Source organism: Marmota monax, unplaced genomic scaffold (assembly GCF_021218885.2).
Source record: "Marmota monax isolate L192 unplaced genomic scaffold, Marmota_monax_Labrador192_F-V1.1 WCK01_AAM20220418_F8-fsc00028, whole genome shotgun sequence".
NCBI classification, from domain to species: domain Eukaryota; kingdom Metazoa; phylum Chordata; class Mammalia; order Rodentia; family Sciuridae; genus Marmota; species Marmota monax.
Genome location: NW_026694779.1, coordinates 1,632,632 through 1,659,929, shown reverse-complemented (window position 1 = coordinate 1,659,929; position 27,298 = coordinate 1,632,632). Strand labels below are relative to the sequence as shown.

Sequence of the window (27,298 nt, the reverse complement as noted above, 5' to 3'; positions counted from 1 at the left end):
AGTAGGACAGGGTCCCAGCATGTGGCTTGTGCAGGTCATTCACTGCACAAGGACAGCCTCATGTTCTGCTCACCAAGCCAAGTGCCCCCATGCAGGAGAGTGTCCTGTGCAGGCACCCAGAGGAAGAGCTGCCTTTTTCTAATTCAGCAGACTTGTAGGAGAGAAAAAGTGGGAGATACCTTTTAAATGGAAGGATGGAGCCAGGTCATGGAGAACATTGCCTTGAATCTAAACCGTTACATAAGGAAGGAAATGTGCAGTTTGGGTGGTGATCAAGGGTTGTCGGTATGATTCACTACCGTGGAGGTAAACCTGGAACTTTCTCAGTGCTAGGAGCCTGCCTGTCTTGCATAAAATACATCCATATCCTTTGATAATTATATTTGCCTGATCTTTTTCCAATGCAAACTTTATAACTGATCCACTTTGCTCCAATATCAAATCAGTCTGACTTAATTTTATAAGCCAGTCATGGAAAGAGAATCTGTCCCATGACTCCAAAGCATTCTGTTCTGTAGCTGCTCTATAATTATAGACAAATGCATCTAATCTTCCCATCATGTGTTCTCCTGAGTTAGAAAATTCTTTTTTCCCCCATGTATTTGATAATCTTGTTATCTTGTGATACGGCATCATTTACTTATTCCCCAAAATAGATGTCTTCAGGAAATCTGCTCAGAAAGTGATTTGCTGCTCCCAACTGAAGTCACAGCTGGAATGTTTACTCAGAAATTAGGTTTTTTCAGAGCTTTGAGATTGCTGTTTTACTGAAGGGGTCTCATCTGCCACTGAAGGCTGTTGAAGCCCTCCTGTAGATCACTGAAGGGAATTGCATCAACTCCACAGAAGGACTCAGTGGGTGTCCTTAGTGGTCTTCAAGCCCAGGATTCTGTGGCAGATTAAGCCTGGTTGCCCTCTCTGACATTGACCTCCAAACATCTAGCTGTATTCAGGTCAACAATCCTGTAAACACATCCTGAGCACCCACCTTATGCCAAATAGTAGAACAAGCATTAGAAATACAAAAATGAGTAGAGCACATTTTCATCTAAACAAGTATCCAAGCTCTAAACTCGATCATCAGGAGAGCTATAATTTGATTTCAGTAGCTCCACCACCCACTACCTTCAAGCAAATCAGTTAATTCATCTAAGCCTCACTTTTCTATAAAGTCAGTAACACTGAGGGAACATTCCTATAAGAGACATGAAATATTGTGAGGATGAATTTAGGTTTTCTGCGATGAGTGACACTGTATATAGAGTTCTCTTTCTCTCCTCCTTCATTCCTGAGTGTCTCCTTTGGGTTTTTTTTCAGACTCATTATTTTAGCTTTCCTAAAATCAGAGGCATTTCATTGAATTCTGTTTTTCTCAGGGCCACTTCTACCTTCTTCATGTCATTTCTGTTTAGATGAGTGGACATGCTGTACGTGATTTCTTATTTCTTATAAAATAAAAAAAAACTACAGCTTATAGAAGATGAGGTCAGAAAGTGAGGAACCCTTTATGTTGGGTTTCTAGTAAACCTGCTGATGCTAACTAACTTTTTTTGTTTTCTGTTTTTTCACTTTTAGGTTTTGCCTCTGGTATCTCACAGGAACTATCGTCATGATACAATATTCTATCATTCCAGGTTCCTTTACCAGGTTACAGTTGAGCACTCTGGTTCATAATACTCTGATAAAATTATTTCCCCTGGACGTGTTTTCTTACACTGAGTCACATTAAAACTCCTCTGCCACTTTTCTGCCCACGTCCACATCTTCCTCCAGTTTATCCCTAATCAGCTTGGCATTTTAATCTCTGGAAGAGCTGAATGCCATCTGCAAACTTGGCAATTCCCCAGGCACTGTCTTCTAGATCATTTGTATGAATGTTGACTAAGATACCATGCAGCCTGCTCTCCATCTCAGCGGTGCCTTTGCTGCACAATGTTTGACTTAACAACTTAATCACTGAATTAATGATACCGAGGACTGGCCACAGAGCATTGCATTTATCCAGACGTGTGCTGGTGTCTTCCTATTTGTTTCTTATTCCAAACCCAGTTATCCATAACTGAAATACCTCTGGGTATTAGAAGAAAGTTTGAAGGTCCATGAATTAGATAATGAGTCCAAATTTGAGTGGAGAACTCCTTTTCTGCTGTTAAGGCCCTACCTGTTCTTCTGTCCCATTTATGTCTCCATTCTAAAACATCTACAGAGAAAGTCCTATACCCCTATCATTTCATTAAATCCTTTTTTTTAATGTCACTATAGTGGCCCATCTAGTTTCTAAGTTCCTAGGGCCAATTATTTGAGTGATTAATTGAATTGTCGTGTGAGTACTGTACAATAACTATTGGTTTGCTAGGTACCAGTAAAATAGCAAATCCTGAAGTCTGGTTACTACACTCTTTCCTAAATGACTCTGATTGAGCTTAAAATCTTTTTTTTGAAGAGAGAGAGAGAATTTTTAATATTTATTTTTTAGGTTTTTTTTTTTTTTTTTTTTTGCAGACACAACATCTTTGTTTGTATGTGGTGTTGAGGATCAAACCCGGGCCACACACATGCCAGGCGAGCACGCTACCGCTTGAGCCACATCCCCAGCCCCAAGCTTAAAATCTTTGAGAGTATCTTTGGAGATAGTTGGGAAAAGTTGAATATAGACTCAGTAAAGGTGTTAATAAAAACAATTAGCGAGATGCAGTGACACATGTCTGTGATCCCAGCAACTCTGGAGGCCGAGGCAGGAGAATCTCAAGTTAGAAGCCAGCCTCAGCAACTTAGTGAGACTGTCCCAAAATAAAAAATAAAATGGGCTAGGGATGTAGCTCGGTGATAAAGAATGCTTGAGTTCAATCCTCAGTACCAAAAAAGAAAAGAAAAAGAACTATTGTTAATTTTGTTCAGCGAAATAATAAAATGGTGCTTATATTTAAAAAGGTATTGCCCTGCACCAAGCAAGTTGGTGGAGACAGGTAGTAGATTAGAGGTTACTTGGACCCAGGGGAAGAGAGAAGGGTTTCTACTTGGAATGATGAAAAAGTTTTGAAAATAGATTGGGGTGATGGTTGTGAGTGTCCTTAATGTCACTGAATTGTATGCTTACAATAGTTAAACTGGCAAATTTTTTTATGTATGTTTTGCCACAATATGAAAATTAAAAATAAGAAGTCTTTACCAGTTATTTAAGCAATAATACTTAAAAATGGACAGGACAATGACATTTGGGATTTGCTTTAAAATACTCAAACCACAGTCCCAACAATGAAACAAGAGGGTGACAGCTTAGCAAAGTGTTCACAATTATTGAGGGAAAATATTTTCATAATAAAAAGTAAAAAGTTTTGGAGACTGACCATTAAGCCTCAAACACCCAGCCTGGCTTCTGAGAGCCTCCACCCATCCTGCCGTCCTGCGGAGCCCAGTGGAGCTGGACCCCTGCCGTACCCTGACCTCACACTCAAGCCCCTGGACCTTTGCCCTCACCTTTCAATTCTGTGTCCTTTTTCTTAGATGGCAAATTCGTACCCTTCCTGAGACTGCCCCATCTTTTGTTTCCCGTGGTGCCCTATTCCTACGTCATCAGGTGACACCCTGTACTACACGCTAACACACAAGGTCAAGAGACTTACTTTCCAGCTACATCTTTCTAAGCCATATGAAGCTTTGGTTGCTGCTGTCATTTTGTGTGTATGCTTTATTTGTTTTTAATAAGGAAGAGATTGAAAAGCAGAAATGTGAATAATAATTATAAATTTTAAGGCTTAAGGAGGCCATAACATTTACCCATATTGACACTGGTCTTTTCTAGATTGTTTTCTCTACTTGGCAGCTGTTAAAACATTTTTATATTTCTAGCCTTCCTGCTGGGTGCTGTGTACATTTTTACTGAGTTTACAGACTAACCACAGCCTTTCTTTCTTCAGGTTGCAAAAACCTGGCAATCCAGCTTGGAGTACCTGTATAAAACACATTTTTTGGAAGAGGGCAAAAAATTTGCTTTGTTTGGTTTCTGTGGTGCTAGGGATCAAACCCAGGACCTTGTGTACTTGCCAAACATTCTACCCCTGCGCTGCGCCCTGGTCTCCCAGTATGTTTTTTCAGAGCAGGAAACAAGCACTTGGAGGTTTATCCCTGAGCCAGTGGAGTGGCCCTTAGAGCGTGGTGAGCCTCTGCGGTGGAGCGTTTGTCTCCATCTTGCCAGTGGGTGGCAGCAGGCGCTCACAAACTCCCCCAAACAGACAGGCTGGGATTCACCCTCCTGGTGTAGGGTGGGAAGGAGGAATCCCCTGCTATTTCTAGTTTATCTTCTAACTTCGTGAAGCCTTCAGATGCTTGGTCGAAAGAGCAAGGCCTGAGTTACAGCCAGGAAGAGCCAAAAATTAAGCACATTGTTAGATGTTGGGACTAGCGCTAGGAATGCACCAGGTGCTAACTACCACCGAGGCTCCTGTGTCCTAACTGCCTTTCCCATCAGTGCTGCCATCCTCTCACCTGAGGTTTGATCTTTGCACATCTTAGTCACCTAGGAAGGATTTGTACTCTAGCCTGTTCGAGATCCTTTAGCGCCAGTGTAGTTGGAGGTTGAGAACAAATTTTCTTATGGTGAAGGATAGGGAAGAAGGGACGTGAGTGACAGTCTGGGACTGGCACCTGCGAGGAGAGACAAGACAGTGGGACCTGCAGAAGCATTCCATCCACTCAGTCCCAAGGATGGCCTCTTTCAGTTTCCATACTAGGAGTCCTGTCCAAACCACTCCCCTCCTAACGGCTCCAGTCAATAAGCAAGTCCTGCTTGTGAATCTCCTAAGTGCACTGCTCTGTGAAGAATCTAGAAATTTATAGATGCAATTATTATATTTGTATTGGCCCAGAGCATATAATCAAATATCAGGACATAATTAATATCTAAAATTATATCCTAAATATTCTGGAAAATCCAAGACTAATTCATGGGACGGTCTGAGGGTGGCACTGGGGAGCAAGTCAGATTATTAGATAGCTGACTTCAGAAGGTGGTGGCAGGTGATGATGCTGTGAGCCCAACACGAGCAGACAATGGACACAATGAAAGGTCAGAATAGGAAGAGGCCATATTGGCTGAGGTAATAGTGAAGCAGCATAAATGTCTGCTGCCTTCTGCTAACGGGACTTCATATTTCTATACTACTCCAGAGTTTCCCAAACACTTCCAAGTCATCTGATTTCATTCTCAGCAACCCATAGGCCAGATATTACTAAATGGGATAAATTAATAAAACATTTATAATAGTGTTTAGTGCATGGGTGTGTGCTCACTATTATTTTTAAAGTTATCACTACCCACCCCCGCTTTTGAGATGAGATCTTTCACTGTGTTGCCCAGGCTGACCTCAAAGTCCTGGGCTACCATCTCAGCCTCCTGATTTGCAGGGGCCACAGGATGTGCCACTGTGCCCAGCTTTAACCCTATTTTACGCATGAGGAAAATAAGACTCAGAGAAGCAGTTATTTGTGCAAAGTCACACAGCTGAGACTGGTAGTAGTAGGCTTGAATTTAGTTCCCTGGCTACTGGTTCTAGAGCTTATTCTACATTGTCCCACACATAAGCTCAGCTTGCCTGGGTTGGGCCAAGTTTTGAGATGGTATCTGCACAGAAGTTTCTGAAATCATGCTCCTCAGTGTCACAAGCCCTAGTTGGGAACTGCATAGGAAATGACGAAGGCATTCTCATCCTTGAGTAACAACAATTAAATCTAGAAGCCTCTACTCATTTTAGCAATAAGGGGAGAGATGGTACATTACATGGTCCATCAAGGAAACTACAAGCCATTAAACTTGCATAGGTCCTCAGCTGCTAGGCTTGTTAAGAAAATGTCACAATAGGGGGAAATTAACAACACAGGCACCACAGATATTTTTAGTCAGTGTTTCAAGGATGTCCATCTTGGGTTCTGTTTAGGATTGAGTACACTGAGATGAATTTTAGATTTATTTTATAAGACTGTCAATCAGAAAGTCAATATTGAGCAGCTACTCTGTTCTCATCTTATACAAGGGACTGTGCGGGAAAACTAAGGGAGGTGAAGTGCATTTCCCAAACTTTCAAACACTGATGAGAGTGGTATCATCTTTTTCTTAGGTGGGGAGGGCAGTTTGATAATGCATTAAAAACTATAATTATGTCTATTCCTTGTACCAGCAATTTCTCAGTAAATTATTTATCCTATGGATGTATTTTAAAACATAAACCAGGCCCTGGGGATATAGCTCAGTGGTAGCTTGCCTATCATGCACAAGGCCCTGGGATCAATCTCCAGTACCACAAAAGTAAACAAACAAACAGATCATTGTAACACTATTTTTAATGGCAAAACCAAGAATCTATGGACCTAATGTTTACCAATAAATATTGGCTAAATTACTGTGTGCCTTTTAAGTGGAATTTCATGCAGCTATTACAAAGAAGGTGGTCCATTGATGTGTGCTGAAAGCATATCACTAAGATACATGTTTAGTTTTCAATAATGAACATAAGAACTCTTGTGGCATGATCCCATATGTGCATATTTGAAGCATATATGCTTGCAGATATATCCACACTCCCACCCCCACCCATGCACCAGAGAGCTATGCCTATAATTAATAATGGGGACTATCTGTGATACAAGAATAATGGGAAAAGAGAACATTTAAAATTTTACCCTATTATATATAATTTTTGAAGATAAGTAAGTAGGTAGATTGATTGATTTAACCATATGTCACACCATTCTTTAACAATGTAAGCCTCTTGCCTAGGACAGGAAAGGGCATCTCCAAGAATCATTCACACCCTAGACTGACTCCCAAGCCCATCCTCTGGATCCCAGCACAGTCTGCTACTAGTGGTCTTTTAGTAACAGGAAAGACTTCTGTCATTTGCTAGCCAGTTCTAGAATTTTTCATGAAAATGCCTGGCATCAAAATATCCAAGGGCCAGAAGCTATGAGAACGTGCTCGTTCTCCAGAAGAGGGCTCTGTGCCCCTCTGCCTGCCATCTTGGCTCTTTTGCTCTAAGATTTTGGCTCAGCCAACAGGGGTCAGTGACCCTGGGCCAGGAAACACAAACTAAGATTTCCAACAGGACAAATTACCTTAAGGAAAAGGCATTAGGATAGCTGGGAGTGGGGGTGGAGGGGAGGCATGAAAACAGTTTTACTAGCCAACTTGGTCAATAGGCAGGTGCAGGAAGTGGCAGATAAACCCAGCCAGGATCTATAAATATACTTCAATATCAGTGTTCAAACCCACAAAATAAATGCGTGAATTAGAAAACTTGGCAGCATGTGAGCATCTAGCTGTAAGTCCTTAGTTCTAGGCTCAACTCCTGTGAACTTTTCTGTGACTTGGGCGTATTATTTAACTGCTCTGGGTTTCAGTCTCCCCAGCAATCAAATGGACAGTACTCTCTCTCCTGGCTTCTTCGCAGAGTTGTGTCAGTAAGTCAAGGAATGGGCTTTGAAAATGCAAGTCTTTATACAGAATGAGAAGTATTGTTAATGTCTCTGAGACTTATCTCACAGGAGAGCTATTTTGAGACAGGAAGATAGGAAGCATCAGAAAAGCATTGTGATAGCACCATAAACAGATCTCAACCCATGAAAGAAAGTGACCTTGTGGGTCATTTGCTTGGTTTCTTTTTCTAGTCCTCTTAGACCTATAGAGTCTAAGATCTGCAGAGCAGGGATTATGCCACGCATAGACGGAATAGTAGCCAAAGGGATGATGTGCTCCCAACCCCCTGTGTGAGGGGCTTGCTGGGCTGTGAATGTGGATCACAGTCCTGGAAGCAAGCTGATGTGAAGCTAAGTAAGGAATTGGGGCAGAGGTGGGAGGGATGGACCTCAGTGATCCAGCTAGAGGATGGCTGAGTGCCTCAGAGGAGCAATTTCAGGGTGGCCAGGGACTTGGATAGGACAAATGACAACTTCCTAGAACAGGCTGTTCCAGAATCCATAGAGAAAAGGAAACAGCCTGGCCTCGTCCTGGGTAGGTTGACAGGAACCAGGCTAGGAAGTATTTGTAGTGGGACGACTAGTGTTCACAACATCATTAAGTCCATTTTGAATGGGAGGAGGGAAATGGAAAAAAAAAATTCAGGGCAGCACACATGGCAAGTCAGTTTTCAAACTGTGGGAGAAAAGATGGAGAGAAGAAATGAGCAGAGGGAGGGAGCGCTGTGCTGTGTGGCAGGCACTGGGCTCCGAGTCCCATGGGCTTGGGTAAAATACCAGCTCTGTCACTGACTTGCTGAATAACTTTCACTGTGCCTTTTCCTCCTCCAAGTCTTGGTTTTCTTGATTTTAAGATGAAGACCTCTCTCCCATTTCATTACTTGTTATGAGAATTAAATGAAATGTTCTTGAAAATAACGAGCATGTAATTTCTAGAACACAATGCCCAATAAATTCCTTTATTATGGAAAGAGATTCCCAGAAAATTTCTAATGAAACATGCCAGTTGGAAATCGTAAATACTGGCAAAGCAAGCCTGACCTACCTGATGGATACCGTGTGAAAAGGCCCTTTGTACAGTGGAGAACCAGCCTAAATGGGCAAAGAAGATTTTATGGGGAGGGTGGGTTAGAGGCAAGATAAAACTGGATATAAATGGAGGCATCAATGAAGTCTGCTTAAGAGGGACCATTATGCCATTAATGTGTTAATTTGAGGTTCCCCTAGGACCATGACAATCTGGGAAGATACTGTAGACTGCATAACTTATGCTGTATTTCTTGACTACTCAGAAATACAGCATAAGTTTCATATTCATTCATAGTAGCTTTCCTCAGTCACCTCCTCTCCTTGTATAAGTGTGAAGAGATGAAGGGTTAATACCAATTTCTTCAAAAACTCTAAGTCCACAGATAAAAGCAGCTACAAAATCACAGTCAAAGGATCAGAAGATAAGGAAACCTCAGAATCGACTAGATCTAACATTGACCTGTCCTTACCAAGAATAACATTAAGCCAATTTTTATTTCTAGATTCTTGTAGCCAAATACCAGGGATATTATCATAAAATCTTGAAAGCTGAGAGTCAGAGTGCTTTGGGTTATTTTACAGGTGGATAATTTGAGGCCAAGTGAGAGTGGTTTGCTTGAGAGCTTATGACGACCAAGTAGAAAGGACAGTCTCATTCTGAGGTCCAGTCTGCCGTAGTCCTCTTCTTTGTGAGAGTAAACATCTGACTCCAGACACTTGCACAAAACTAATTTGTGTTTTTTTGTTTTTCTTTCTCCAGGGCCAAGTGCTTTCGGGGCAAAAAAGTCCTTGGGGATTATGATATCAAGGTGGAACAGGTAACCAGCCCAAAGTCCCAGATTGCATCTGTGACATCTCCATTCCCTTGGGCATCCTGGAGTGACCCCTCTAGTTCTGCCAAGTGGAGTACAGTATCTGCCATTGGGTTCTGGGCTCTCCATCTTCTCTCACCACCCTTTCCCCAGGGCTTTCCTCTCTCTGAAGCACAGTCCTGAAGGCTGCTCCTTTTTATATCTTTGACTTATTTTTATGGTTCCAGTGTCAGGATGGAGGCAACTAGTGTGGCTCTTAGAGCCACTTGCAGGCTGAGGAAGACCTTAGAGGAATGTCTTCCTAGGGTGTTGGCCATACCTCCATGTCCTTGGTGGCAGTATCTTCCTGGGTAGACACATGTGAGCCGTTCAGGTGTGCTGCCTCCAGTAATACTGACCCTGGGCCTACAGCCAACTTCAGAGGGAACTTAGAAAAGAGCACACCTTTGTTTTAATACAGGGAAGTCCAAAAAGGTACATTTTCACCTTCTAACCCTTGCTTCAAAATAAGTAGATGACCAAGTCCATTTGGGAAGAGGGGGATGTCCAGTTTAAACAATGAATATATTTTCTAGGTAATGATAGAATTCACTCCTCATTCATTGCGCGGTGTGTTATGGCTGCCAGAGAACTTTCTGCTATTGCATTCAGTTCTTAAAACACCTTGTCAGATAGGCCAGGTTGATAAAAATTATTTCCATTTTGTAGATGGAGGAAACTGAACCCCAGGCAAGACAAGTAACTCGCTTAACATGTTATGCAGCTAGTTGGGGGAAGAGCAGAACTAAATTCCAGTTACCTAAACTAACATCTAGTGCTTTTATGTTGAAACTGGAGAAAGGGGACATTTGTCCCGTTCATTCCTTCATTGTTAAGAGGCAGCACAAACGGTGCCAGGATGGGGGTCACAAGACCCCAGTTTTGTTCCTGTTTTTTTCCAGTGAGAAGTTTTGTTTGTCCATTTCCTCTTTTGGAATGATTTATGTCCCACCTGCCCCATAGAGTCACTATGAGAATTAGATGAAATTGGTATGTGAAAACTATAAGTCAGTGTTTGGTGGTGTGGCGGCGGCGGCTACTGCTATATGGAAGACTTGGCGGTCAGGACCGTGAACTTACTGCCCTACTGTTATTTTCCAGGCGGAATTTTCAGAGCTCAACTTGGTGGCTCATGCAGATGGGACCTACGCTGTGGATATGCAGGTGCTGAGGAATGGCACGAAGGTTGTTCGGTAAAAGCCTTTTTGTCCTCAGGGTCACTGTCACTGTCTCCATTATAGCTTGAAGAGGTGGTTTCAAAGTCCAGTGTTAGCATGAGACAGCCGTGCTGTGTGTGGTACAGAGAAGTAAAGGATGTGTGTGGCGTGGAAGGGACAGAGAGGGCAGTCCTCCTGCCTTTCAGAGTTCCCAGTCCCCTGGTAGAGAAAACACCCTGAAGCTTCAAGGACTCAGAGCTCACTTAGAGGTAACTGCTTCCTACTAGGCTCCTGCCCCGCCTTCAGTCAGTACATGCTGTACTCCCACCATAATTTCCCCTGGAAAACGAGGTCCCATAGCTTTTTTAAAAAGTTTGAAAACATCTAGTTCAACTTTCCATTTTATGTTGATTTGCTTTGTTTCACCCAGTCAGTTGGTGGCAAGCTCTGTGTTCTTTATGAGTTCTTTTGACTCTCAGCTCTGTGTTCTTTTTATATTTCTCATTCCTGGGAACTTGTGTCTCATAGAAAAACCTAAGATTGGAACAGACATTGTGGGTGGAAAAAAATTAGCAATTATTGAACACTTCCATGTCAGGTGATATGCTGGGTGCCTTAAAGATGGGAGATTTTCTTACACTTAATAGTTCTTTGACAGAGACAATGAGAATTCCAGATGGTGGGGAATGGTTTCTACAGTGTCGTTCCAGGAGTTCAGTGTGGTTTCAGGTTTTCAGAAATCAGTCTTGTTCTAGGAGGAGTCTGTAGCTCACCTTCTTTCCACCTCAGTCTGCTCAGACCCAATAGCACCTGGGTCAGTGACAGGAGAGGTCAGACTGGAGGTGTCTGGGACCTAACCACAGTGAGTGCATTCATTCTGGAGACTAAAGAGAAGACAGAAATGTCCACCCGAGTGAGAAGTGAGTTCAGTTTGATCCTACAACAGAGGATGGATGGGATCCTCCAAATGCAAGTAGTAGGTGTCATGGAGATACACACACAAGCAGGTAATGACAGAAAGGTCCAGGAGCAGGACAGCAGGAGGGAACTGGCAAGAATTAGGTAGGGTCCTTCCGAGTGCCAGTGTAGGAATTCAGGGACTGGCAGCACATCTAGCGCTCCATTCCTGTAACTGCAATATAGGGTTGGAGTTTGATCTCAGGCGTATAAGGCTTCCAGTGTCAGGATCTAGGTCAGTGACAGAAAGGCCTTGTAACAACAGGTCCCAGAACTGAGGACAAGGTCACAGCAGCCCAAGCAGATGTCATGCTGACTTGATGCTAAGTCCCTGAGAGACTGAGACCTCCTTCAACCCCCACTCCTAAGCCCTGATCTCTGAGTTTGGGTGGGGCTAAGTCTGTAGGTGGCGGTTGGATGAGTGCTTGGCAGAGAACCAGGTAGGTCATGCACACGGTGTGAAACTGCTGAGCCTTGGAGCCGTGGAGGTGGGTGCTGCCACACACCTTCTCTCTGAGAAGGTTTGTGAGGTGAGGGCATGAAGACAGGAGCCTTGTCCTGTGGAGAGCAGTGGCCAGGCACTTTGCTGGCTGGAGGTGAAATGGGAGCTTTCCCATGCATCAGAACATTCCGTTTTCTCAGTGCTTCCTGCAGCCATTGCTCAACCTCAGTTCTGCAAAAAGTATTTGTACCCCTCCCTAGCGTCCACTTTGGAAGAAGAATACCATTGGGAAGTTTGGCATCTGTTCTCAGCCAGCCTGGCCCCTTGCTCTCCTGGGGACCTGATGAGGGCATTGCCTATTTTAAGGAGCAGATTTAAGGACTCTGAACAGGACACTGAGGTCAGACCTCATGGCAGTGTGCTTTAGGCAGCCTTTTGTGTCATCTTCAGAGTCTTCCAGGACCCTCCTTGAGCACCAACTTTGGAAACACAAGGAGCTTCACTTAAGTTGTGAAGGTTTAAAAGTGTTTATTCCCTCCTGAAGCTATTTATGCTTAGTCCAAAGGAGTAAGAGAATTTCAGAAGTCCATTGCTCAAATCCCCTTTGAAAAGTACCATAACATTTCATTTCCCAGCCCAGGAAGGAATAATAATAATGAAATGAGGGTGACAGACTAGGTGGTCCCTAATACATCTTCTCTGACTTGGGCTTTGGAAATGGGAGACAAGGTGATGTGTAACGTGAGGTGCTGAGTAATGGAAAAACTGCCTCTGCGTTCTTACCAGGTCCTTCCGGCCAGACTTTGTGCTCATCCGGCAGCATGCGTTTGGCATGGCAGAGAACGAGGACTTCCGCCACTTGATCATTGGCATGCAGTATGCAGGCCTCCCCAGCATCAATTCTCTGGAATCCATTTACAACTTCTGTGACAAGCCATGGGTGGTGAGTGAGGCTTCCCTTCCTCTCAAGTAAAAGGGTGGGAGCTAGGCCCCAGTCTCCCAGTCTCCCAGGAGGGACCTTAGTACTCCACTGGTAGGCACCAGGTGAGAGGATATGAGAGGAGGAGCCCTAGCTGCGCCATGGGGCAGGACAGGTCCTCACAACAACATGTGACCACCTGTCACAGTTTGGGCACCTTTGCTGCAGAGTGAAACTTTGGCTTTTCAACCAAGTGGTACAGATATTCTGTGAAGGAGTCCTTACAGGTCTGTAGGCTCTGCCCCTGACAGTGGGTGGCAATGATAAAAATGCCTGTTTCTCGCCGTTTAGAATGGCTAGAGTAACTACTAGAGAGGCCTGAGCCCAGTGAGACCAAGGAAATGGTTCAGCTGAGAGAGGTATGAGTGACATAGTCCTATCAAGTGTCTCAACAACATTAGAGTGAGATTTATCTAGATACACATGGACCAGTCACATACATGAATTGTAAGGTATCCTTTGAGATCATCAGATCTGACCGCTTTACAGTAGGGATGTGAAAATTGAAGAAGGTAAAGAGTAATACCACTTACTATAAGGTGCCAACCTCTGAGATTTTCCTGTGTTAATATAATTTAATCCGGGTTGGGGTTGTGGCTCAGTGGTAGTGCGCTTCCCTGGCATGTGTGAGGCACTGGGTTTGATTCTCAGCACCACATACAAATAAATGAATAAAATAAAGGTTCATCAACATCTAAAAATTTTTTTTAAATATCATTTAATCCTCATGATAACCTTATAAAAAATCATCATCACCATTATTATTTTTTTTTACAGGAAAGCAAGACCCAGAAAATATTAAGTAACTTGCCAAAGTAATAGAGCCAGAATTTCTCTAGATCACACTGCCTCTCACATAGATTGGCTACTGAGGAAAAGATGGTCTGATTTTCTCTTCCTTAGTCAGTCTATAGATCTGGGAGAGAATTTGACACTTGTAAGCAGAAAAAGGAACGTGTGAGCTTGACAGGGAGAGTGACCTGTGATTGCTCCTGGGGCACTCTGGCCTCCACTCTGACACTGAGAGGACCCAGCTCCTCTGCTTATAGCTCTGCTGCGCCAGGCTGGCCATCTCTGAAAGAAATGCCTGCTCCCATCACATCTTCTTCATCTTCATGTTTTGCAAAAATGAGATTTCAGCCATCACACACATGACCGCCAAGAGCTGGAGTCTAGGGAGGGTGGTTGACCAAACAGATCCATCTCCCTGCTCTGGATTTCTTTTCACACCTGAACTGACAGCTTTCCTGTGGCCCTGGACGCCATCCTGGGCCTTACGATGTAAGAGGAAGAGCAGTGAGCAGGAGTGAGGAGGCCTAGGAGCCACTGTGGTGAAGGAGCGGGTTGGGTTCCTGAGTCCAGTTTCCCTGTGAGTGGCCTGAGGCATCTGCAACCCTAGAGTTCTGCAGAAACAGGCTAAAGGGGTTTGATCTGAGTATGTCATCCATCCCAGAAGAGCATGAAGGAGGCCTTCACCTTGTGTCATCTGGCCTTCCTCCTGTACTTTTATGCCCTAACCCACCCACCCCCGGCACCCCCAGGACTCTACCATTGTGGTTCACTCTACCATTGAACCACATCCTTAACAGAAACTGGCTTCCTTGTAGCCACACAGGCTGATACCACTATTATCAGCTTTTTCTGAATAATTTTACTACTTATCAGCCCTCAGACTAAACCTCTCTGTGTCCTGGTTTCTTTGTCTACAAACTGGGATTAATATTATTACCTGATTCTTCTTTGCCAGCCTGGTTGTTACAGTCCCCCAGTGTCTGAAACCTCATAAAGAAACTAGTTCCCTATTTTTTTTACCTAAACTGTGGCAGAGGCCAGAGAATGAACAGGGAGAGCCTGTGCCTAGGGCTTTGCCCCCATGGGATCTGGGATCTGGTGAGGGGTCACACTCTCACCCATTCACAATCTCAGCACATTGCCTTTGGCATTGCATGAGAACAACAGGGCTCCCTGGCCACACACCAAGTTTTCCCTTCAGTTTGACTAAGCAGCTTACACAAATGACATTTTACATATTGTTCTCTGCCTGTTAATGGAAGTGGACAAATTTGGTGACTAAGGGGAGGGTCCCTTTGAGATGATGACTTTGGCTCATATTTCTAAATTTCTTACTGTGGCTGCTCTGGATGTCAGAAGAGGCCTCCAGTGGGTTGGAAAGGGCACTGCCTTGCACATCTGAACACATCTGTTGTCTCTGAAATTGGTCAAGGCGGGCCACTGGATTTTCAGAAGCAAAAATGAGGCTTTCAATGAAAGCATTCCAGAGAAAGTAAGAATGCCACCACCCCTTATTGCTCTAAATTTATCAGAATTCCTGTCAATCTTTCTGGTTTGTTTCTCTTCTTTTCTTTTCTCTCCAGTGCTATTGATAGAACCCAGGGCCTCACACATGCCAGGCAAGCACTCTACCATTGAACCACATCCTTAGCCCACTTTCTGAGTTCTTTAGTGACAGATAAAGCAAGGTCAAGTTAAAGCATTTAAGTTCCAGGAGAGATAGGGATAACATATTATTTACACGGATCTTGAAATCTCATTTCTTCCATGAATTCTTTCTTGCTTCATTGAGTAATTGGTTATAATGAGAATTTCTTCCTATTCATTGCCAATAGCACCCCAGCTCCCAAATTCACTCTTCTATTGTGCATAGAGGAAATAGCCCTTATCAGATATTATATTTGTTTAGTTGGTAACCGTGTACCTGTGACTTTCTCTAAGTTTCCAGGGAGGCAGAGGTTAGATGCCAAGCCTAGTAGCTTGAGCAGACAGGGACTGCTGGAAATCAGGTGAGGAGGGTGGAGTGAGCTCCCTGGGACCCAGCTAGAGCCTGGGAACTGGCTGTCATTTTGGTCTTGGCTGTCCTAGGGCCCTGAGAGTCTGCCGCAGGCCTTCCTGGCATCCGTGTGGTATCTGTGTAACTCCCCCACATGCAGGGCAGATAGGGCCCCACATGCCTTAGTACCTTGCCAGAGCGTGGGCTGCAGCAGGACAGAGGTTGTTAGGCAAAGCTGGCATCAGCTCCCTGGGGACGCTGCAGAGCCTCAAGAGTCCAGGCAGAGCAGGAGACTAGCTGGGCCCATGTGGGCAGGCAGATGAGATTGTGGGGAGAATCAGAGAAGAAAATAGGTCTGAGGAGACAGTCTTGACATTCAGTGCAAACTGAAGAATAAAGAGGAGAGCAGCAGGTACAATGGAGGGTTGCACTTGGCACAGGGAAGAGTCCTGGGCCCTCCCCTAGGGAAGCCCCCATTACAGCCTCCACCTTCCCCTGCTTCACCTCATTTGTGAAGCAGGAGGTCTGGTCTGGAGAACATGAAGTCTTTTTCAGCAATAAAATCTTGTTTAATGAGAGTTTATGAATCTCGCTTTCAGTCCTAGAGACCTTAGAGCTCCGGAGTCACCAATTATGTGTCACCAGAGGGTGTGGCCCAGGAATTCCAATATTTTCTACCATTTCAAAAATAATATCTTTGCCCATAAAATCATCTGCCACAACAGATGATTACTTAAACTGCAGTTATTTAGTGGAGTGTGGGAGGAAATCTAATAAAGGGATATTCTATGTGGTACAGAATTTGAGGAACTGATCAAATTTAACCCTCTCATTTTATATGTGAAGAAAATGAGAAGTAATCTCTTGTCTAGAGATATCTAGCAAGTTAGGAGGAAGAACAAGAACTAGAAGACTCCAATTTTCTAATAACCTGGCTGAGCTCTTGCTACTCTAACCCCTTTTCCTCTGCCTGGCTTGTGGGCCAGCATCCCTTCCTTATAGAGAGTATCACCTGAGCTTTTAAAAATTGTCCTAGCTTTTCTTTCTGATAAGTAGAAGCTAATTTTGATCAGACAACTTTCCATTCTAGCTGTTCTAGATACTGGTGGCTTGGAGTATGAACTAATCCCATAGTGCTAGAGAGAAGCTTTGCCCTGTTGCTCATACATGGGGGTCTTGGCTGGACAGGAAAGTCCTGGGTCTCCTGTGGGGAGAGCGTGGTCTCTGCAGAGCCTGATAGGCAATTACTTGAAGGAACTGGGAGAGTTAGAGGTTGGTAATTAAGGGCCCTGGCTGTAACTCTGCTCAACAACTAAACAACTGGGCAAGTGACTTGTTGCACCTGAGTTTCTTCATTTATAAACGGGAGAGGGGTGCTGACTGGGTGCCAAAAGCCCTTTAACCCTGACACCATATATATACTCTGCCTCTGCCCCTTGAAGCTATCCCATTTCTCAAAGGGGAAAGGTCCAGCAAGTTGAGTCCTTGGGTTAGTCAGTCCCAGAAAGACTAGGCCGATCTATCCTACACATCATAACCATCTAAATCTTTCTAAAGAATAGCTTTATTCTTGACATTCTCTGCCAAATTCTGGGGACTCCATACAGCTCCATGAAAAAACTTCCATTCTTTTGACTGACACTTGAACTTCTAAGAATTGGCCCTATAACCTCTCTAGCTTTTTCCTGGTCTATTGGTCAGATAAGCAGGTATTTTCAGTTAAGAGACCCAAGATTCAATCCTAGAATCACCTCTTTTCAGTCCTGGGATTTTAGTTCAGTTTCTTACCCCCTCTGTGTTGTGCACATAAAATAAAGATAAGACACCTACTTCATCAGTTTGATATGGATTAAATGAAATACCATTAAAACTGAATAAGTGCTCAATGAAAGTGCTTGTGCTCTCTCTCTCTCTCTTTCCCTTCCCCAACTAAAGCGTATGTTCCTTGAGAACAGAAATTAGATGTTCACTTATGTCTTCAATGTGCTTAGCACAAAGCCTTCAGTAGAGAAAGTGCTCAGTATTTGTTTCATGGATTGATGCTTTGTCCCCCTGTTCCAGAAGTTGTCCTAAGTAAGCTGAAATGTTTTCTTCTCTTTTGCAGTTTGCCCAGATGGTGGCCATCTACAAGACACTTGGAGGAGACAAGTTCCCACTCATTGAGCAAACATACTACCCCAACCACAAAGAGATGGTAGGTGCTAAGTAGGGACTGAGTCTGCTGTTTGCCCTCTGAGCTTAATTAACCACATGGATCTCACCATCTCAACCCCAAAGATTCCACTGGAATGGAACTATCAAGTCACTTTGTGGAGCTATAGTAACTGGATTTTGGCCAACAACCTCTTGTTTTTAAATTCTGGAGACAGGAAATAACAGCAACAAGGGCAGTTTAATAAATCTAAGGGAGTAACGAACCTGTGGACCAACAATCAGAAGATCTCACTACTTGGAGTTGTATCTCTGGCTCTGCCAGGTATCTCTGCAAGTTACATTTCCTCACTCTTGTGTCAGTTTTCCAACCACCCAGGGGGGCAAAACTATCCCTGACCTGGATGTCTAACACGATAGGTACAAAGAGTCTCGTAGTAATAGCTTTCTGATAAAGCGTGAAGCTCTCCTTAGATATAAGCTGTTGCTCTTGTATTATTCACCAGACTTCCATTCCCTTGGCTTCCTCCAATTGGGATAAAGCTGGGCTAACCCTGTGCTTTTTCTGAGTCCAACCTAGGAGGTCAGAAAAATCAGCGAGATGGGATGTTTTGTCCATAGAAGGCTGTGACTAAGGTTTTTCCTCCAGCAGAGCCTGGAGCCCAAGCTCCCATCTTCCTTACTGTCCACACCCTCTGCCCAAGGCTGGTGTGATCAGATGTGATCCTGCTTAACCCACCAGTGGAAACTAGCTGCCAAAGCCTTGCAAGTATTGTGCTCTGGGACAAAGACCATGTTGTTCACCCTCCTATTCCTTCCCCCAAAAGGAATCGCCATTTGCAGCATTTCTATGAATCCTGAGCCTTCTCCTAGAACATTGTACATATCCCTGCTTACCCAGCAGACCACACATATGGGAGATTTGGGGCTGGAGGGAGAGGAGCTCGGACCTTGAAAAGAACTATGTCCAACATCATCTTCACCAGAACTTCCTCAGGGAGAGGCTCTGGAATTTTAAACCCTTGCCCTAAATAAATCCTAGAGGTTAATATGAGGATTTTCCCATTTAAGGCAAGCCAGGAAGGTTTGCAGAAGGCCTGAGGAACCCTGAGGGGCCAAGGCTGGAAATCTCAGGTAGTCTAGGACACAATGAGGAGGCAGGCAATGAAGGAAGTCTCTGAGGATCAAAGCAATTTTTTCCTGCTATAACATCTAGCAGGGCTGACCAATGGGGAAGAAAATTACATTAAGTGCAGGATGTATTCCTCCTCTTTTCCCCAGGGTCCTTGTGATATTTCTCTCCTATCCTCTTATCCTGAAATATGCACCTAGGAGGTCATCTCTCAGGATTTCAAAAGCTGATCAAGGGGTAATTTCCACTCTGCAAGAGAAAGGCCTTTTGGCTTAAAAAAAAGAAAAAAAGGCACTGGGTTCAAACCTTAGTACTACATAAAGATAAATGAATAAAATAAAAGTCCATCTACAACTAAGAAAAATTAAAAAAAAAATTTTAAAGTCCTGAAGTAAGAATGAAGACATTAGTAACCTTAAAGAGGCAGAAGGGACAGCCTCTGGACATCAGCTGAGGGAACCAGGAATAGTTAACCTGGAGGGAAAGTATTCATTCCTAGACAGCAAGTCTCCTCCTATCCAGAGGTGTGCTAGGATCTTCTGCCAGGAATGGTGTCAAGGGGATTGCCGCACAGAGAGGAAGGTGAGGCTGTTTAGCTCTCACACAGAGTGATTTTGGGTCCCCTAAGTAGATGAGAGTACATGAGAGGATTAGGATGAATGGAGTTAGTAGGAGTAGAGGACACATAGCCATAGTGTTGTTCATTTCATTACCACTGTGGTCAACCCATCTTCTGTTGTTATACATCACAGGGCTGCACCATTTCATAGGTGTAACATTCACCGTTTCTCCCCATCAGATAATTTAAGGTAAACAACACTTATTTTCCTGGGGAGAAAAGGAATTAGTCTTGGTCTTGGAAAATAAACTAAACCAGATCAAAACTTTCAATAATAGATTAAACTATTGCGGGTAGGGGTTGGGAGGAAGGAGAGAAGGAATGAGGTCAGGACAAAAAAAGTCATGCTACCTTCCCAGGTTATGGACTAGGCTCTTAGACACAAGAGTAATGTTCCCCATCCCTGCCATGATGTTGGTAAGGCCTTCCACTTGGCACTTCCCATTGGCTGGCAGCAACAGGGTAGATGGTAACAGAGTTCCAGTGAAGGATTGGTCTTCAGGTCTCTCGAAAGGCTGTGGTGGTCACTGGTCTTTACTAAGGCTCGATGACGTCAACAAACTCCTCCCTATTGGGGTGGTGTTGTACCAGCTGCCATTTGCAGGTGCCATCCTCATTCTTCTTGCAGAAAAAATGGTGGGCCTGGTTCCCATAGAGCTTCCGTTCCAACAGCCAGTCTGTCCAGAGACACTGATTGCGCATCGATTTGTTACAGGTCGGTGAGTAGCAGATGGTAACCTAGAGTCATAACCACAACATCAGAGTGAGGAAGAGGCCCTTCCTCTTCTGTTGCTGCTGTCAGACCCCAACATATCCTCCCAGCCCTTTTCGACTGCACCCCACCTGTGTTTTATGAAGCCTTTCCTCGTCCCCACTATTCCCCTGAGTTCTCCTGCTCCATGCTCCTTGTGTAAGTGTTACCTCTCTAATATTTCTGGAATCTACCACTGACCTTGAGCAAGTACTTCACTTCCCAGAGCTTTAATTTCTTTACCTTAAAATGGAAGTCTTATTTCTTTACAAATGTGTTACGGAGACCAAATTAAATATTTAAAATAAATTGACTACTATAGGGTCCAGCAAAAAGTAGGCTCTCTCTAAATAATGGCTGTGGTAAAGTCATCTCATTCTGCTTTATATGATGACCACTCTACCAACCAAAATGTTAAGTTCTTTGAGGTCAGGGACTATGGACTCTTTCTTGCTTTTTCACCGCCAACTTCATGCAGTGTCTGATCCATGCCATATTTCAAGTAGAATATGATTGATAAATAAATAAATAAATAAATACATGAAGGAAAGAATCCTGAAGGGTGAGTCTACAAGGCTTAAGACCCTCACCCACCCCAGATCGTCTTAGAAATGGACCCCCCTCACTTCACAGTCACAGTTGAAAAGGTAGTGGTGATTCAGACTCTGTCTCTGCGCCATGGACACGTTTTCCCAAGGCTGGATATAGTTACACATATTAATGAAGATTTTTCCATCATTGAGAACATTACCTTCATGGGGAGATAGAAGAGAATATAACATCAGAACTGTGCTCCTAGAGCCCTGGGTCCTTCAAGAACCCAGAATTATAGTCAGTGACGAGCCAAAGCTCCAGTGGTTGGTTGGTTGATTTGTTTGCTTATTTTAAAAATATTTATTTTTTTAGTTCTACACGATACCTTTATTTTGTTTATTTATTTTTATGTGGTGTTAAGGATCTAACCCAGGTCCTTGCACATGCTAGGCAAGCTCTCTACTGCTGAGCCACAACCCCAGCCCCTATTAATTTATTTATCTATTTATTACTGGCAATTAAACCCAGGCCTTGCATATGCTTTGCCACTGAGCTACACCACAATCTCCAATGGCTTTTTTTTTTACCCAATGGAAAAAAATCAGAATTTTATTTTAAGGCATATTCAGTTGAAAGAATGAAGGAAACACAATTTCTAGTTACAAATAGCAATGTTTTAAATTTAGATATAGAGATTGTAAGCAATAAAATGTATTGATTTTTAATTTTCAGTGTTTAACTGTGAATTACCAAAATTAGACCAAAGGTTGATACAGATCTTTGTTTTAATTAAGAAACCTGATGTAAATTTTATCTGTTAACCTCTGCTTCTTGAGCTTCTGCATCTTATTGAATCTTCCAACAAAATAACTCAGGGGCCTCTGTGCTGGTTAAAAATATGCCTCAGTGGGCAGGGTCCAGTGGCTTTTTGATAGCAGTGACAATATGGGGCTCAATGGAGGAACTGGAAAAAAACCTATAATTTTTATAGCAGGAGATTAACAACATATTATGCTTGTGCAAGGTAGAATTGTGGGGTCTGGTAAAGACATTTTTCTCTAGTAGGTACAGAGAGAAGGTGGGCTTTAAAATCAGACTTCAGGAGCTCTGGGGGGTGTAGCTGAAGTTAAGTGCTTTCCTAGCATGTGTAATGTCTTGGTTTTGATCCCCCCCCCAAAAAAGTGAGACTCTATGCGGGACCCTCTTCTTTTCAATTACTTGCTGTATAACCTTAAAGAAAGTCACGAAATCTTTCAACTGGAAGATAATAATAATAAAGTTTGGTCAATATTAAATGAGAATGTCTGTAGAATTCCCCATACAGTTGAAGACTCACAGAAAATGTTCAATAAATAATAGGATCCCTTCCCCTTTCCAGTCTTTCCCAATATCTAGGCCAGTCTTCTGTCCCCTGGTGAGTCTTTGCACATTAGAAAGTTCCTCTTCTTTCCTACCAAGCTCCTTCCCATCTTTCAAAGATCCTTTTTAGTAATACCTTGTCCTTGTGACCATGCAGGCCTTCACATCTTCTAGAACTTCCGTTGCTCAGTCATTTGCTCACAAATCACAGCAGCTAGAACCCAGTACCAGGAATACAAAAATAAATAGGACAAGATCTCTGCCTCCAAGAAACTTCAAATGTGACTGATAAGTAGGCAAAAATGACCTTATGGTATGACTACATAGAAGATGTAGTATAAGAGCAAAGGAGGTCCAATTATCTCCAGGTAAGGAACAGGTAGAGTGAAAAAAAAGTGTCTCCGAGGAGGGAAGGTTGTGCGTGCTTAGAAGGGATGGGGAGGACTTCATCTGTCAAATAAGTGGAGGTCTTCTGAACATTGGGACTGTCCTACACCAAGGCAGAATGACATCCCATTGGCACACCTTCTGCAGCTCCAAATAGTTTATTTCAGCTCTGGGAGAAGAAGGGTCAAAGAACTATTATGACAGATAGCAGAAGACCAAGCTAGAAAGGTCAGCAGTGTTCTGGTCTCAAAGGGCTTTCATAATCTGGCAAAAAAGAGTTTCTGACTTTCTCAGAAGGGTACAGGTGTCACTGATGACTTTTCCATGGACTTATGTTTTGTTGTTTATCCCAACCCTCAATTATACTTGACCTTGAGGGCAGAGAGCTTGTACCTAAGAGTCTAACAAATGGCTAGACACAGAGGGTAGGTCTGCTGGAAACCAGAGGGCTCAGCAGCATGCCATGTCTCCCATCCAGGAGCTCCCTGCTCAGCACAATTCCACATCCTTAGAGCTAACCTCTATCAGTGTGGCCTCCAATGCCTGTCACTCCTCAAGAGCCATGTCCGAACTCTTTGAAGTCTATGACTTGTTTTTTGAATTTCCATTCTCCTGTCCAAGGCCTGGCAGTGTGTTGTAGGTGGTCTTTTGTTGTTGAATGGATAAATGGAAGGTAGAATTCTGCCTGTTCTCTCCACCTGCTATGCTCTTCATTTTCCTTGCTTTCTTCCTAGATAGTTTTTCTTTTTCTTTCTTTTTTTTTCCTTCCTTATTTATTTATTTTGTTGGTGAGGGGAAGTACTGGGGACTGAATCCAGAAGCACTCTACCACTAAGCTACAAACCACCTTTTTTTAAATTTTTGAGACAGAATCTCAGTTACTAAAGCTGGCCTTGAACTTGCAGTCCTCCTGCCTCAGCCTCCAAAGTCACTGGGACCAGCCATTTTTCATCTTTTGAAAGAGGCCAGTTTAGATCTCACTTATACCGCAAAGCTTCCTTGATTGTTCCCAGTCACACAAATACCTCCTTTCCTTAAACTCCAAAATAACTTAGTGTTGTATTTATTAGTTTATGAAGTCATATTCTTATACAGTTCTTTAACTGTTCCATCCAAATCATTTCAGAATGGAGGCTTGCCTGTGCCCAACTTCATGGAACAGAACTGTGTTAGACTCAAGGCTCTTATTAGGGTCCATGCAAAAGGCAGGGATAACCCATAAGGAGCAGTTTCAGGGGACAGATTTGGGTCAAAATGCCAAAAATCTTATGCTAATTAAAACTGTTTCAAAATGGAGCTTACTGCCCGAGCCTGGGAGAGCACCCTTTCCTTAAAACTGGGAAGCAGTGGCCAAGATCATTCTAAGGAAAACTCTTGCCTTAATGAGAGGTCACCAAGACTCCCCCCAACTAACAGGCTGTCACTATCACAACTATTTTTATGTGTAATAAAATGCCACCTGGCTGGCTTGCTGCCCCAGGAAGGCCCTGGCTCCTGCCTCAGGACCTCCTTGGGACAAACTTCATCCCCACCAGTCGCTAGTCTTTGACTTACCAGTTATAAAGTATTGCCTCTTACTGTTGACTGCTATTCTAGTTCCACAGAGAGAAGTGTTCACAGAGGTGTAGACATAGCGAACCTCCTTGACTTTCTCAGCCCCTTTAAACATCTGAAAGACAATTGCAAAAAAAAAAAAAAAAAACTCGAAAACAAACCCCAAAACACAGTATTTGGTCAGTGAGTATAATTTGTATATTAACAGGCAAAAACTTCTCTTTTCTCAGTCTCAAAAATAAAGTGAAAGTCTAGTTTCAGAATTGGTGCATTCAGAGTCCACAGACTCCTACTGGGTTGTCTTTGTCTTAAAAAAAAATTTTTTTTTAAATCTAAATTTATTCCAGTGGAAGGAAAGGTACCTCAATGGCAGCTGTGGGACCCACTGAGGCCCCCACACTGCACTGCCCTTGGGTTTTGTGGTCCCTGCCCCCAACATTCCAACCAGTTCCCACTTCACCATGTCTACAAAAAGTTCACTGAACCAGATTGTCTGAAACCTACCCTCCCAAAACACAGACCCCATTTCCCTCTACCAGCCTAATGAGGGTAAATGCCCTGTCCTGCCCCCATGTACCTTCATCCGTTTGAGTTCATACCGGAGCAATTTGTTAGGGTTAGAAGGGTCTTTATTAGCAGTCACTATCTTCTCACTGGTGACTTTGGCCCGAATCACTGCACAGGGAGAAGAAAGAGGGAAAAAAACCATTAGTACTTGGAGCAATCTATTTGGGATCTGGATGATCTGGGGACCCTGGAGAATTTCAGGTGTTGGGTTTTGAGTGGTGTGATAGAGATTTGCAGTCACTGCAAGTTCAAACTCTTTGCGATTCTTAGGTCCTCAGCCTCTGTGCTTTTTGGGCAACCTGTTAATTTGGAGAGCTCTAGTTCCTGCAACTCTGGGAACTGTGGGCAAAGGGGAGGAGTCAGAGTGGTTGAGCAGGAAGGAGCCCCTTGAAGGATTCCTGTGAGGCTCATCTGTTGAAATAGCTCAGAGCCTCAAAGCTCTCCCAGAGTTGATATTAGTAAATGTTTATTGAATCCATAAATATTCTGACCCTGCTGAGAAAACCCATCTCTTGCCATTTGGGCGTTAATCAAAAAAACTGTTTATGAAAGTCTCCTCTTGGTCTTGTACTGGGCACAAGTCCCACAGATGTGATTGCAACAGAGTCCTCATCCTGCAGAACTTTTGGTCTATCAGAGGATGTGCCTATAAAAACCAATAATACTGAATAGTAGAAGCGCAAACTTGGTAGAGACACAGTGGTAGCCAGGGAGCAAGGAAGCCTCCAAAGAAGGGACCTGAGTTAGCCCTTGAAGGATGAATTGGAGTTGGCCAGGAATGCGAGGGTGTATGGGGAAAGGGCATCCAGATAGAGAGGAGAGAAAGGGCAAAAGATCAGAGTTGGGATGGGGACCCTGTGGCAACCTCAGTTATGGGCTTGGACAGAGACAGGCCCCACCCCCAACCCAGCTGGATCACTCTGGTGACACTCCAGTTAATGATACTCCCAGGTTGCAGTATGGTCAGGATGAGGGGCGTCGCTATAGAGGTCGGGACAATCTATTTTCTTACAAATCAGACTCTGTGCTTGCAAGGTTGCTCTGGTGCCAGCCCTTTCAACCCATCAGCCTCAGCAGGAGGCAACGGTGGAGGGGGGGGTTGAGCTCCTCCCCTTTCCTCAGACTCCTGGTCTACCGCTCAGCCCAGAGCCAGTCCCCACCGCCACTGCCCCTGCTGTGGACCGCCTGGGCCGGACTCACCAACCGCCTAGCGGCAGAAATGCTGCTGCGGGTGCGTTGGGAGGCAGCTGCACGCCTCGCCCCGCCCCGGGGGCCACAGCAAAGCCAGCAGTCCCAGCACCAGCGCCCTGCTCGTCGCGACTGAGAGGCTCCAGAGCACGACACCGCAGAGCCCCATCAGAGCCTGTGGGGTCTGTCGGACCAAAACAGTCGGTCCAAGGCGCCTTAGAACGCGCCCGGCCCTCCACCCCCCCCCCACCTCGGCTCTATGAGATGACCATAGAACCAATCCCGCCCTAATGGGCTCCGCCTTCCTTTGGCTTGAGGCCACCTGTGGTGGCAGGACCCGAGACCCTCCAACTAACCATCTCAGTGAGAGTTAGTGGGGATCCTGAGGAGCTAAGCCTCTGGAAGTAGAGGGCAGACACTGGGAGAGGGATGCTGTCAGGGGCAAAAAGAGAAGAGCAACCAAGACGAACGCCCCAGGGCAGAAAGACCAGGGGCTGTGATTCAGGCCGAAGGGACAGTGAGGAGAGGCTCAGAGAGGAGGAGACAGGCAGAGGTCGAGAGAGGCAGACAGAAACACAACAACAGGCAAAACACACAGTGATGGAGAAGGACGGACCCTTGCTGAGCGGCATACTGGGAATGAGACAAGCTACTCAGGGCTCCTTTCAGCTGCGGGAAGTGTTTTCAATGCCCTATTTATGAGGCTCCAAAGCAACAGCAAACAGTAAGGGAAGGGACAGAGAAAGTTGGGGTGTGTGTGTGTGTCTTGGCTCTGTCAGCTGGGGGGTGGGGAGAGATGTCAGAGAAAGCAGCCTGTGCTTAGAAACCCTTTCTCTAAGCAGGAGCCTTAGACTCTGCAGATAGCAAGGGACCGTTCTCTCAGGTGTCCCATCACTTAGGACAAAGTTTGGACCTCAAAGCCCTGTTTCCAGTTCCTGGGTGATTCTGATTGTTATTGCACGTTGTAGCCACTGGAGACTACGTGGGGAAGCTTGGGGGCCAAAGAAGTAAGGGGCTCGGGCTCGTTGTGACCCAAGCCACTGTCCAAGGCTGGAAATAGAAGAACCATTGAATTATAACTATAGAAAGTAGAAGGTCGAGTTCTGATTCTGTCATTAGGTAGCTTTGTCACCTTTACTTTGCAGAACCTCAGTTTTTTCTCCATAATATAGGCTTGCATGATCTTCTTCTTCTCCTTCTCCTTCTTCTTCAGTGCTGGGGATCAAGGAGCCTTGCACAAGCTAGGCAAGCACTGTCCCACTGGGCTACACCCCCAGCCCTGAAGTACATGTTTTCTGAAGCCCTTTGAAGCCCTTTCCCCCAGCCTCCACTGGCTTCAGCCAGGAATGCTGAAATCCTCAGGTCACATTCTCCCAGTATCTCCTC

General features: G+C 44.3%; 2 protein-coding genes across 2 annotated transcripts in view; one reads left to right on the top strand and one right to left on the bottom strand.

Moving 5' to 3' along the window:
- Positions 1–27,298, top strand: part of Syn2 (synapsin II) — a 147,924-nt gene that overhangs the window by 92,577 nt on the left and 28,049 nt on the right. The window contains exons 2-5 of the mRNA XM_046425682.2: positions 9,257–9,314; positions 10,449–10,540; positions 12,690–12,846; positions 17,775–17,864. Coding sequence (XP_046281638.1) covers positions 9,257–9,314; positions 10,449–10,540; positions 12,690–12,846; positions 17,775–17,864 — 397 coding nt within the window. The remainder of the gene's footprint in view (positions 1–9,256; positions 9,315–10,448; positions 10,541–12,689; positions 12,847–17,774; positions 17,865–27,298) is intronic.
- On the bottom strand, positions 20,110–26,121 carry Timp4 (TIMP metallopeptidase inhibitor 4). Its single transcript, XM_058572943.1, is given in 5 exon segments — positions 20,110–20,310; positions 20,950–21,074; positions 24,158–24,272; positions 24,735–24,832; positions 25,925–26,121. Coding segments are annotated over 5 exon segments (696 nt in total). The 5' UTR covers positions 26,082–26,121.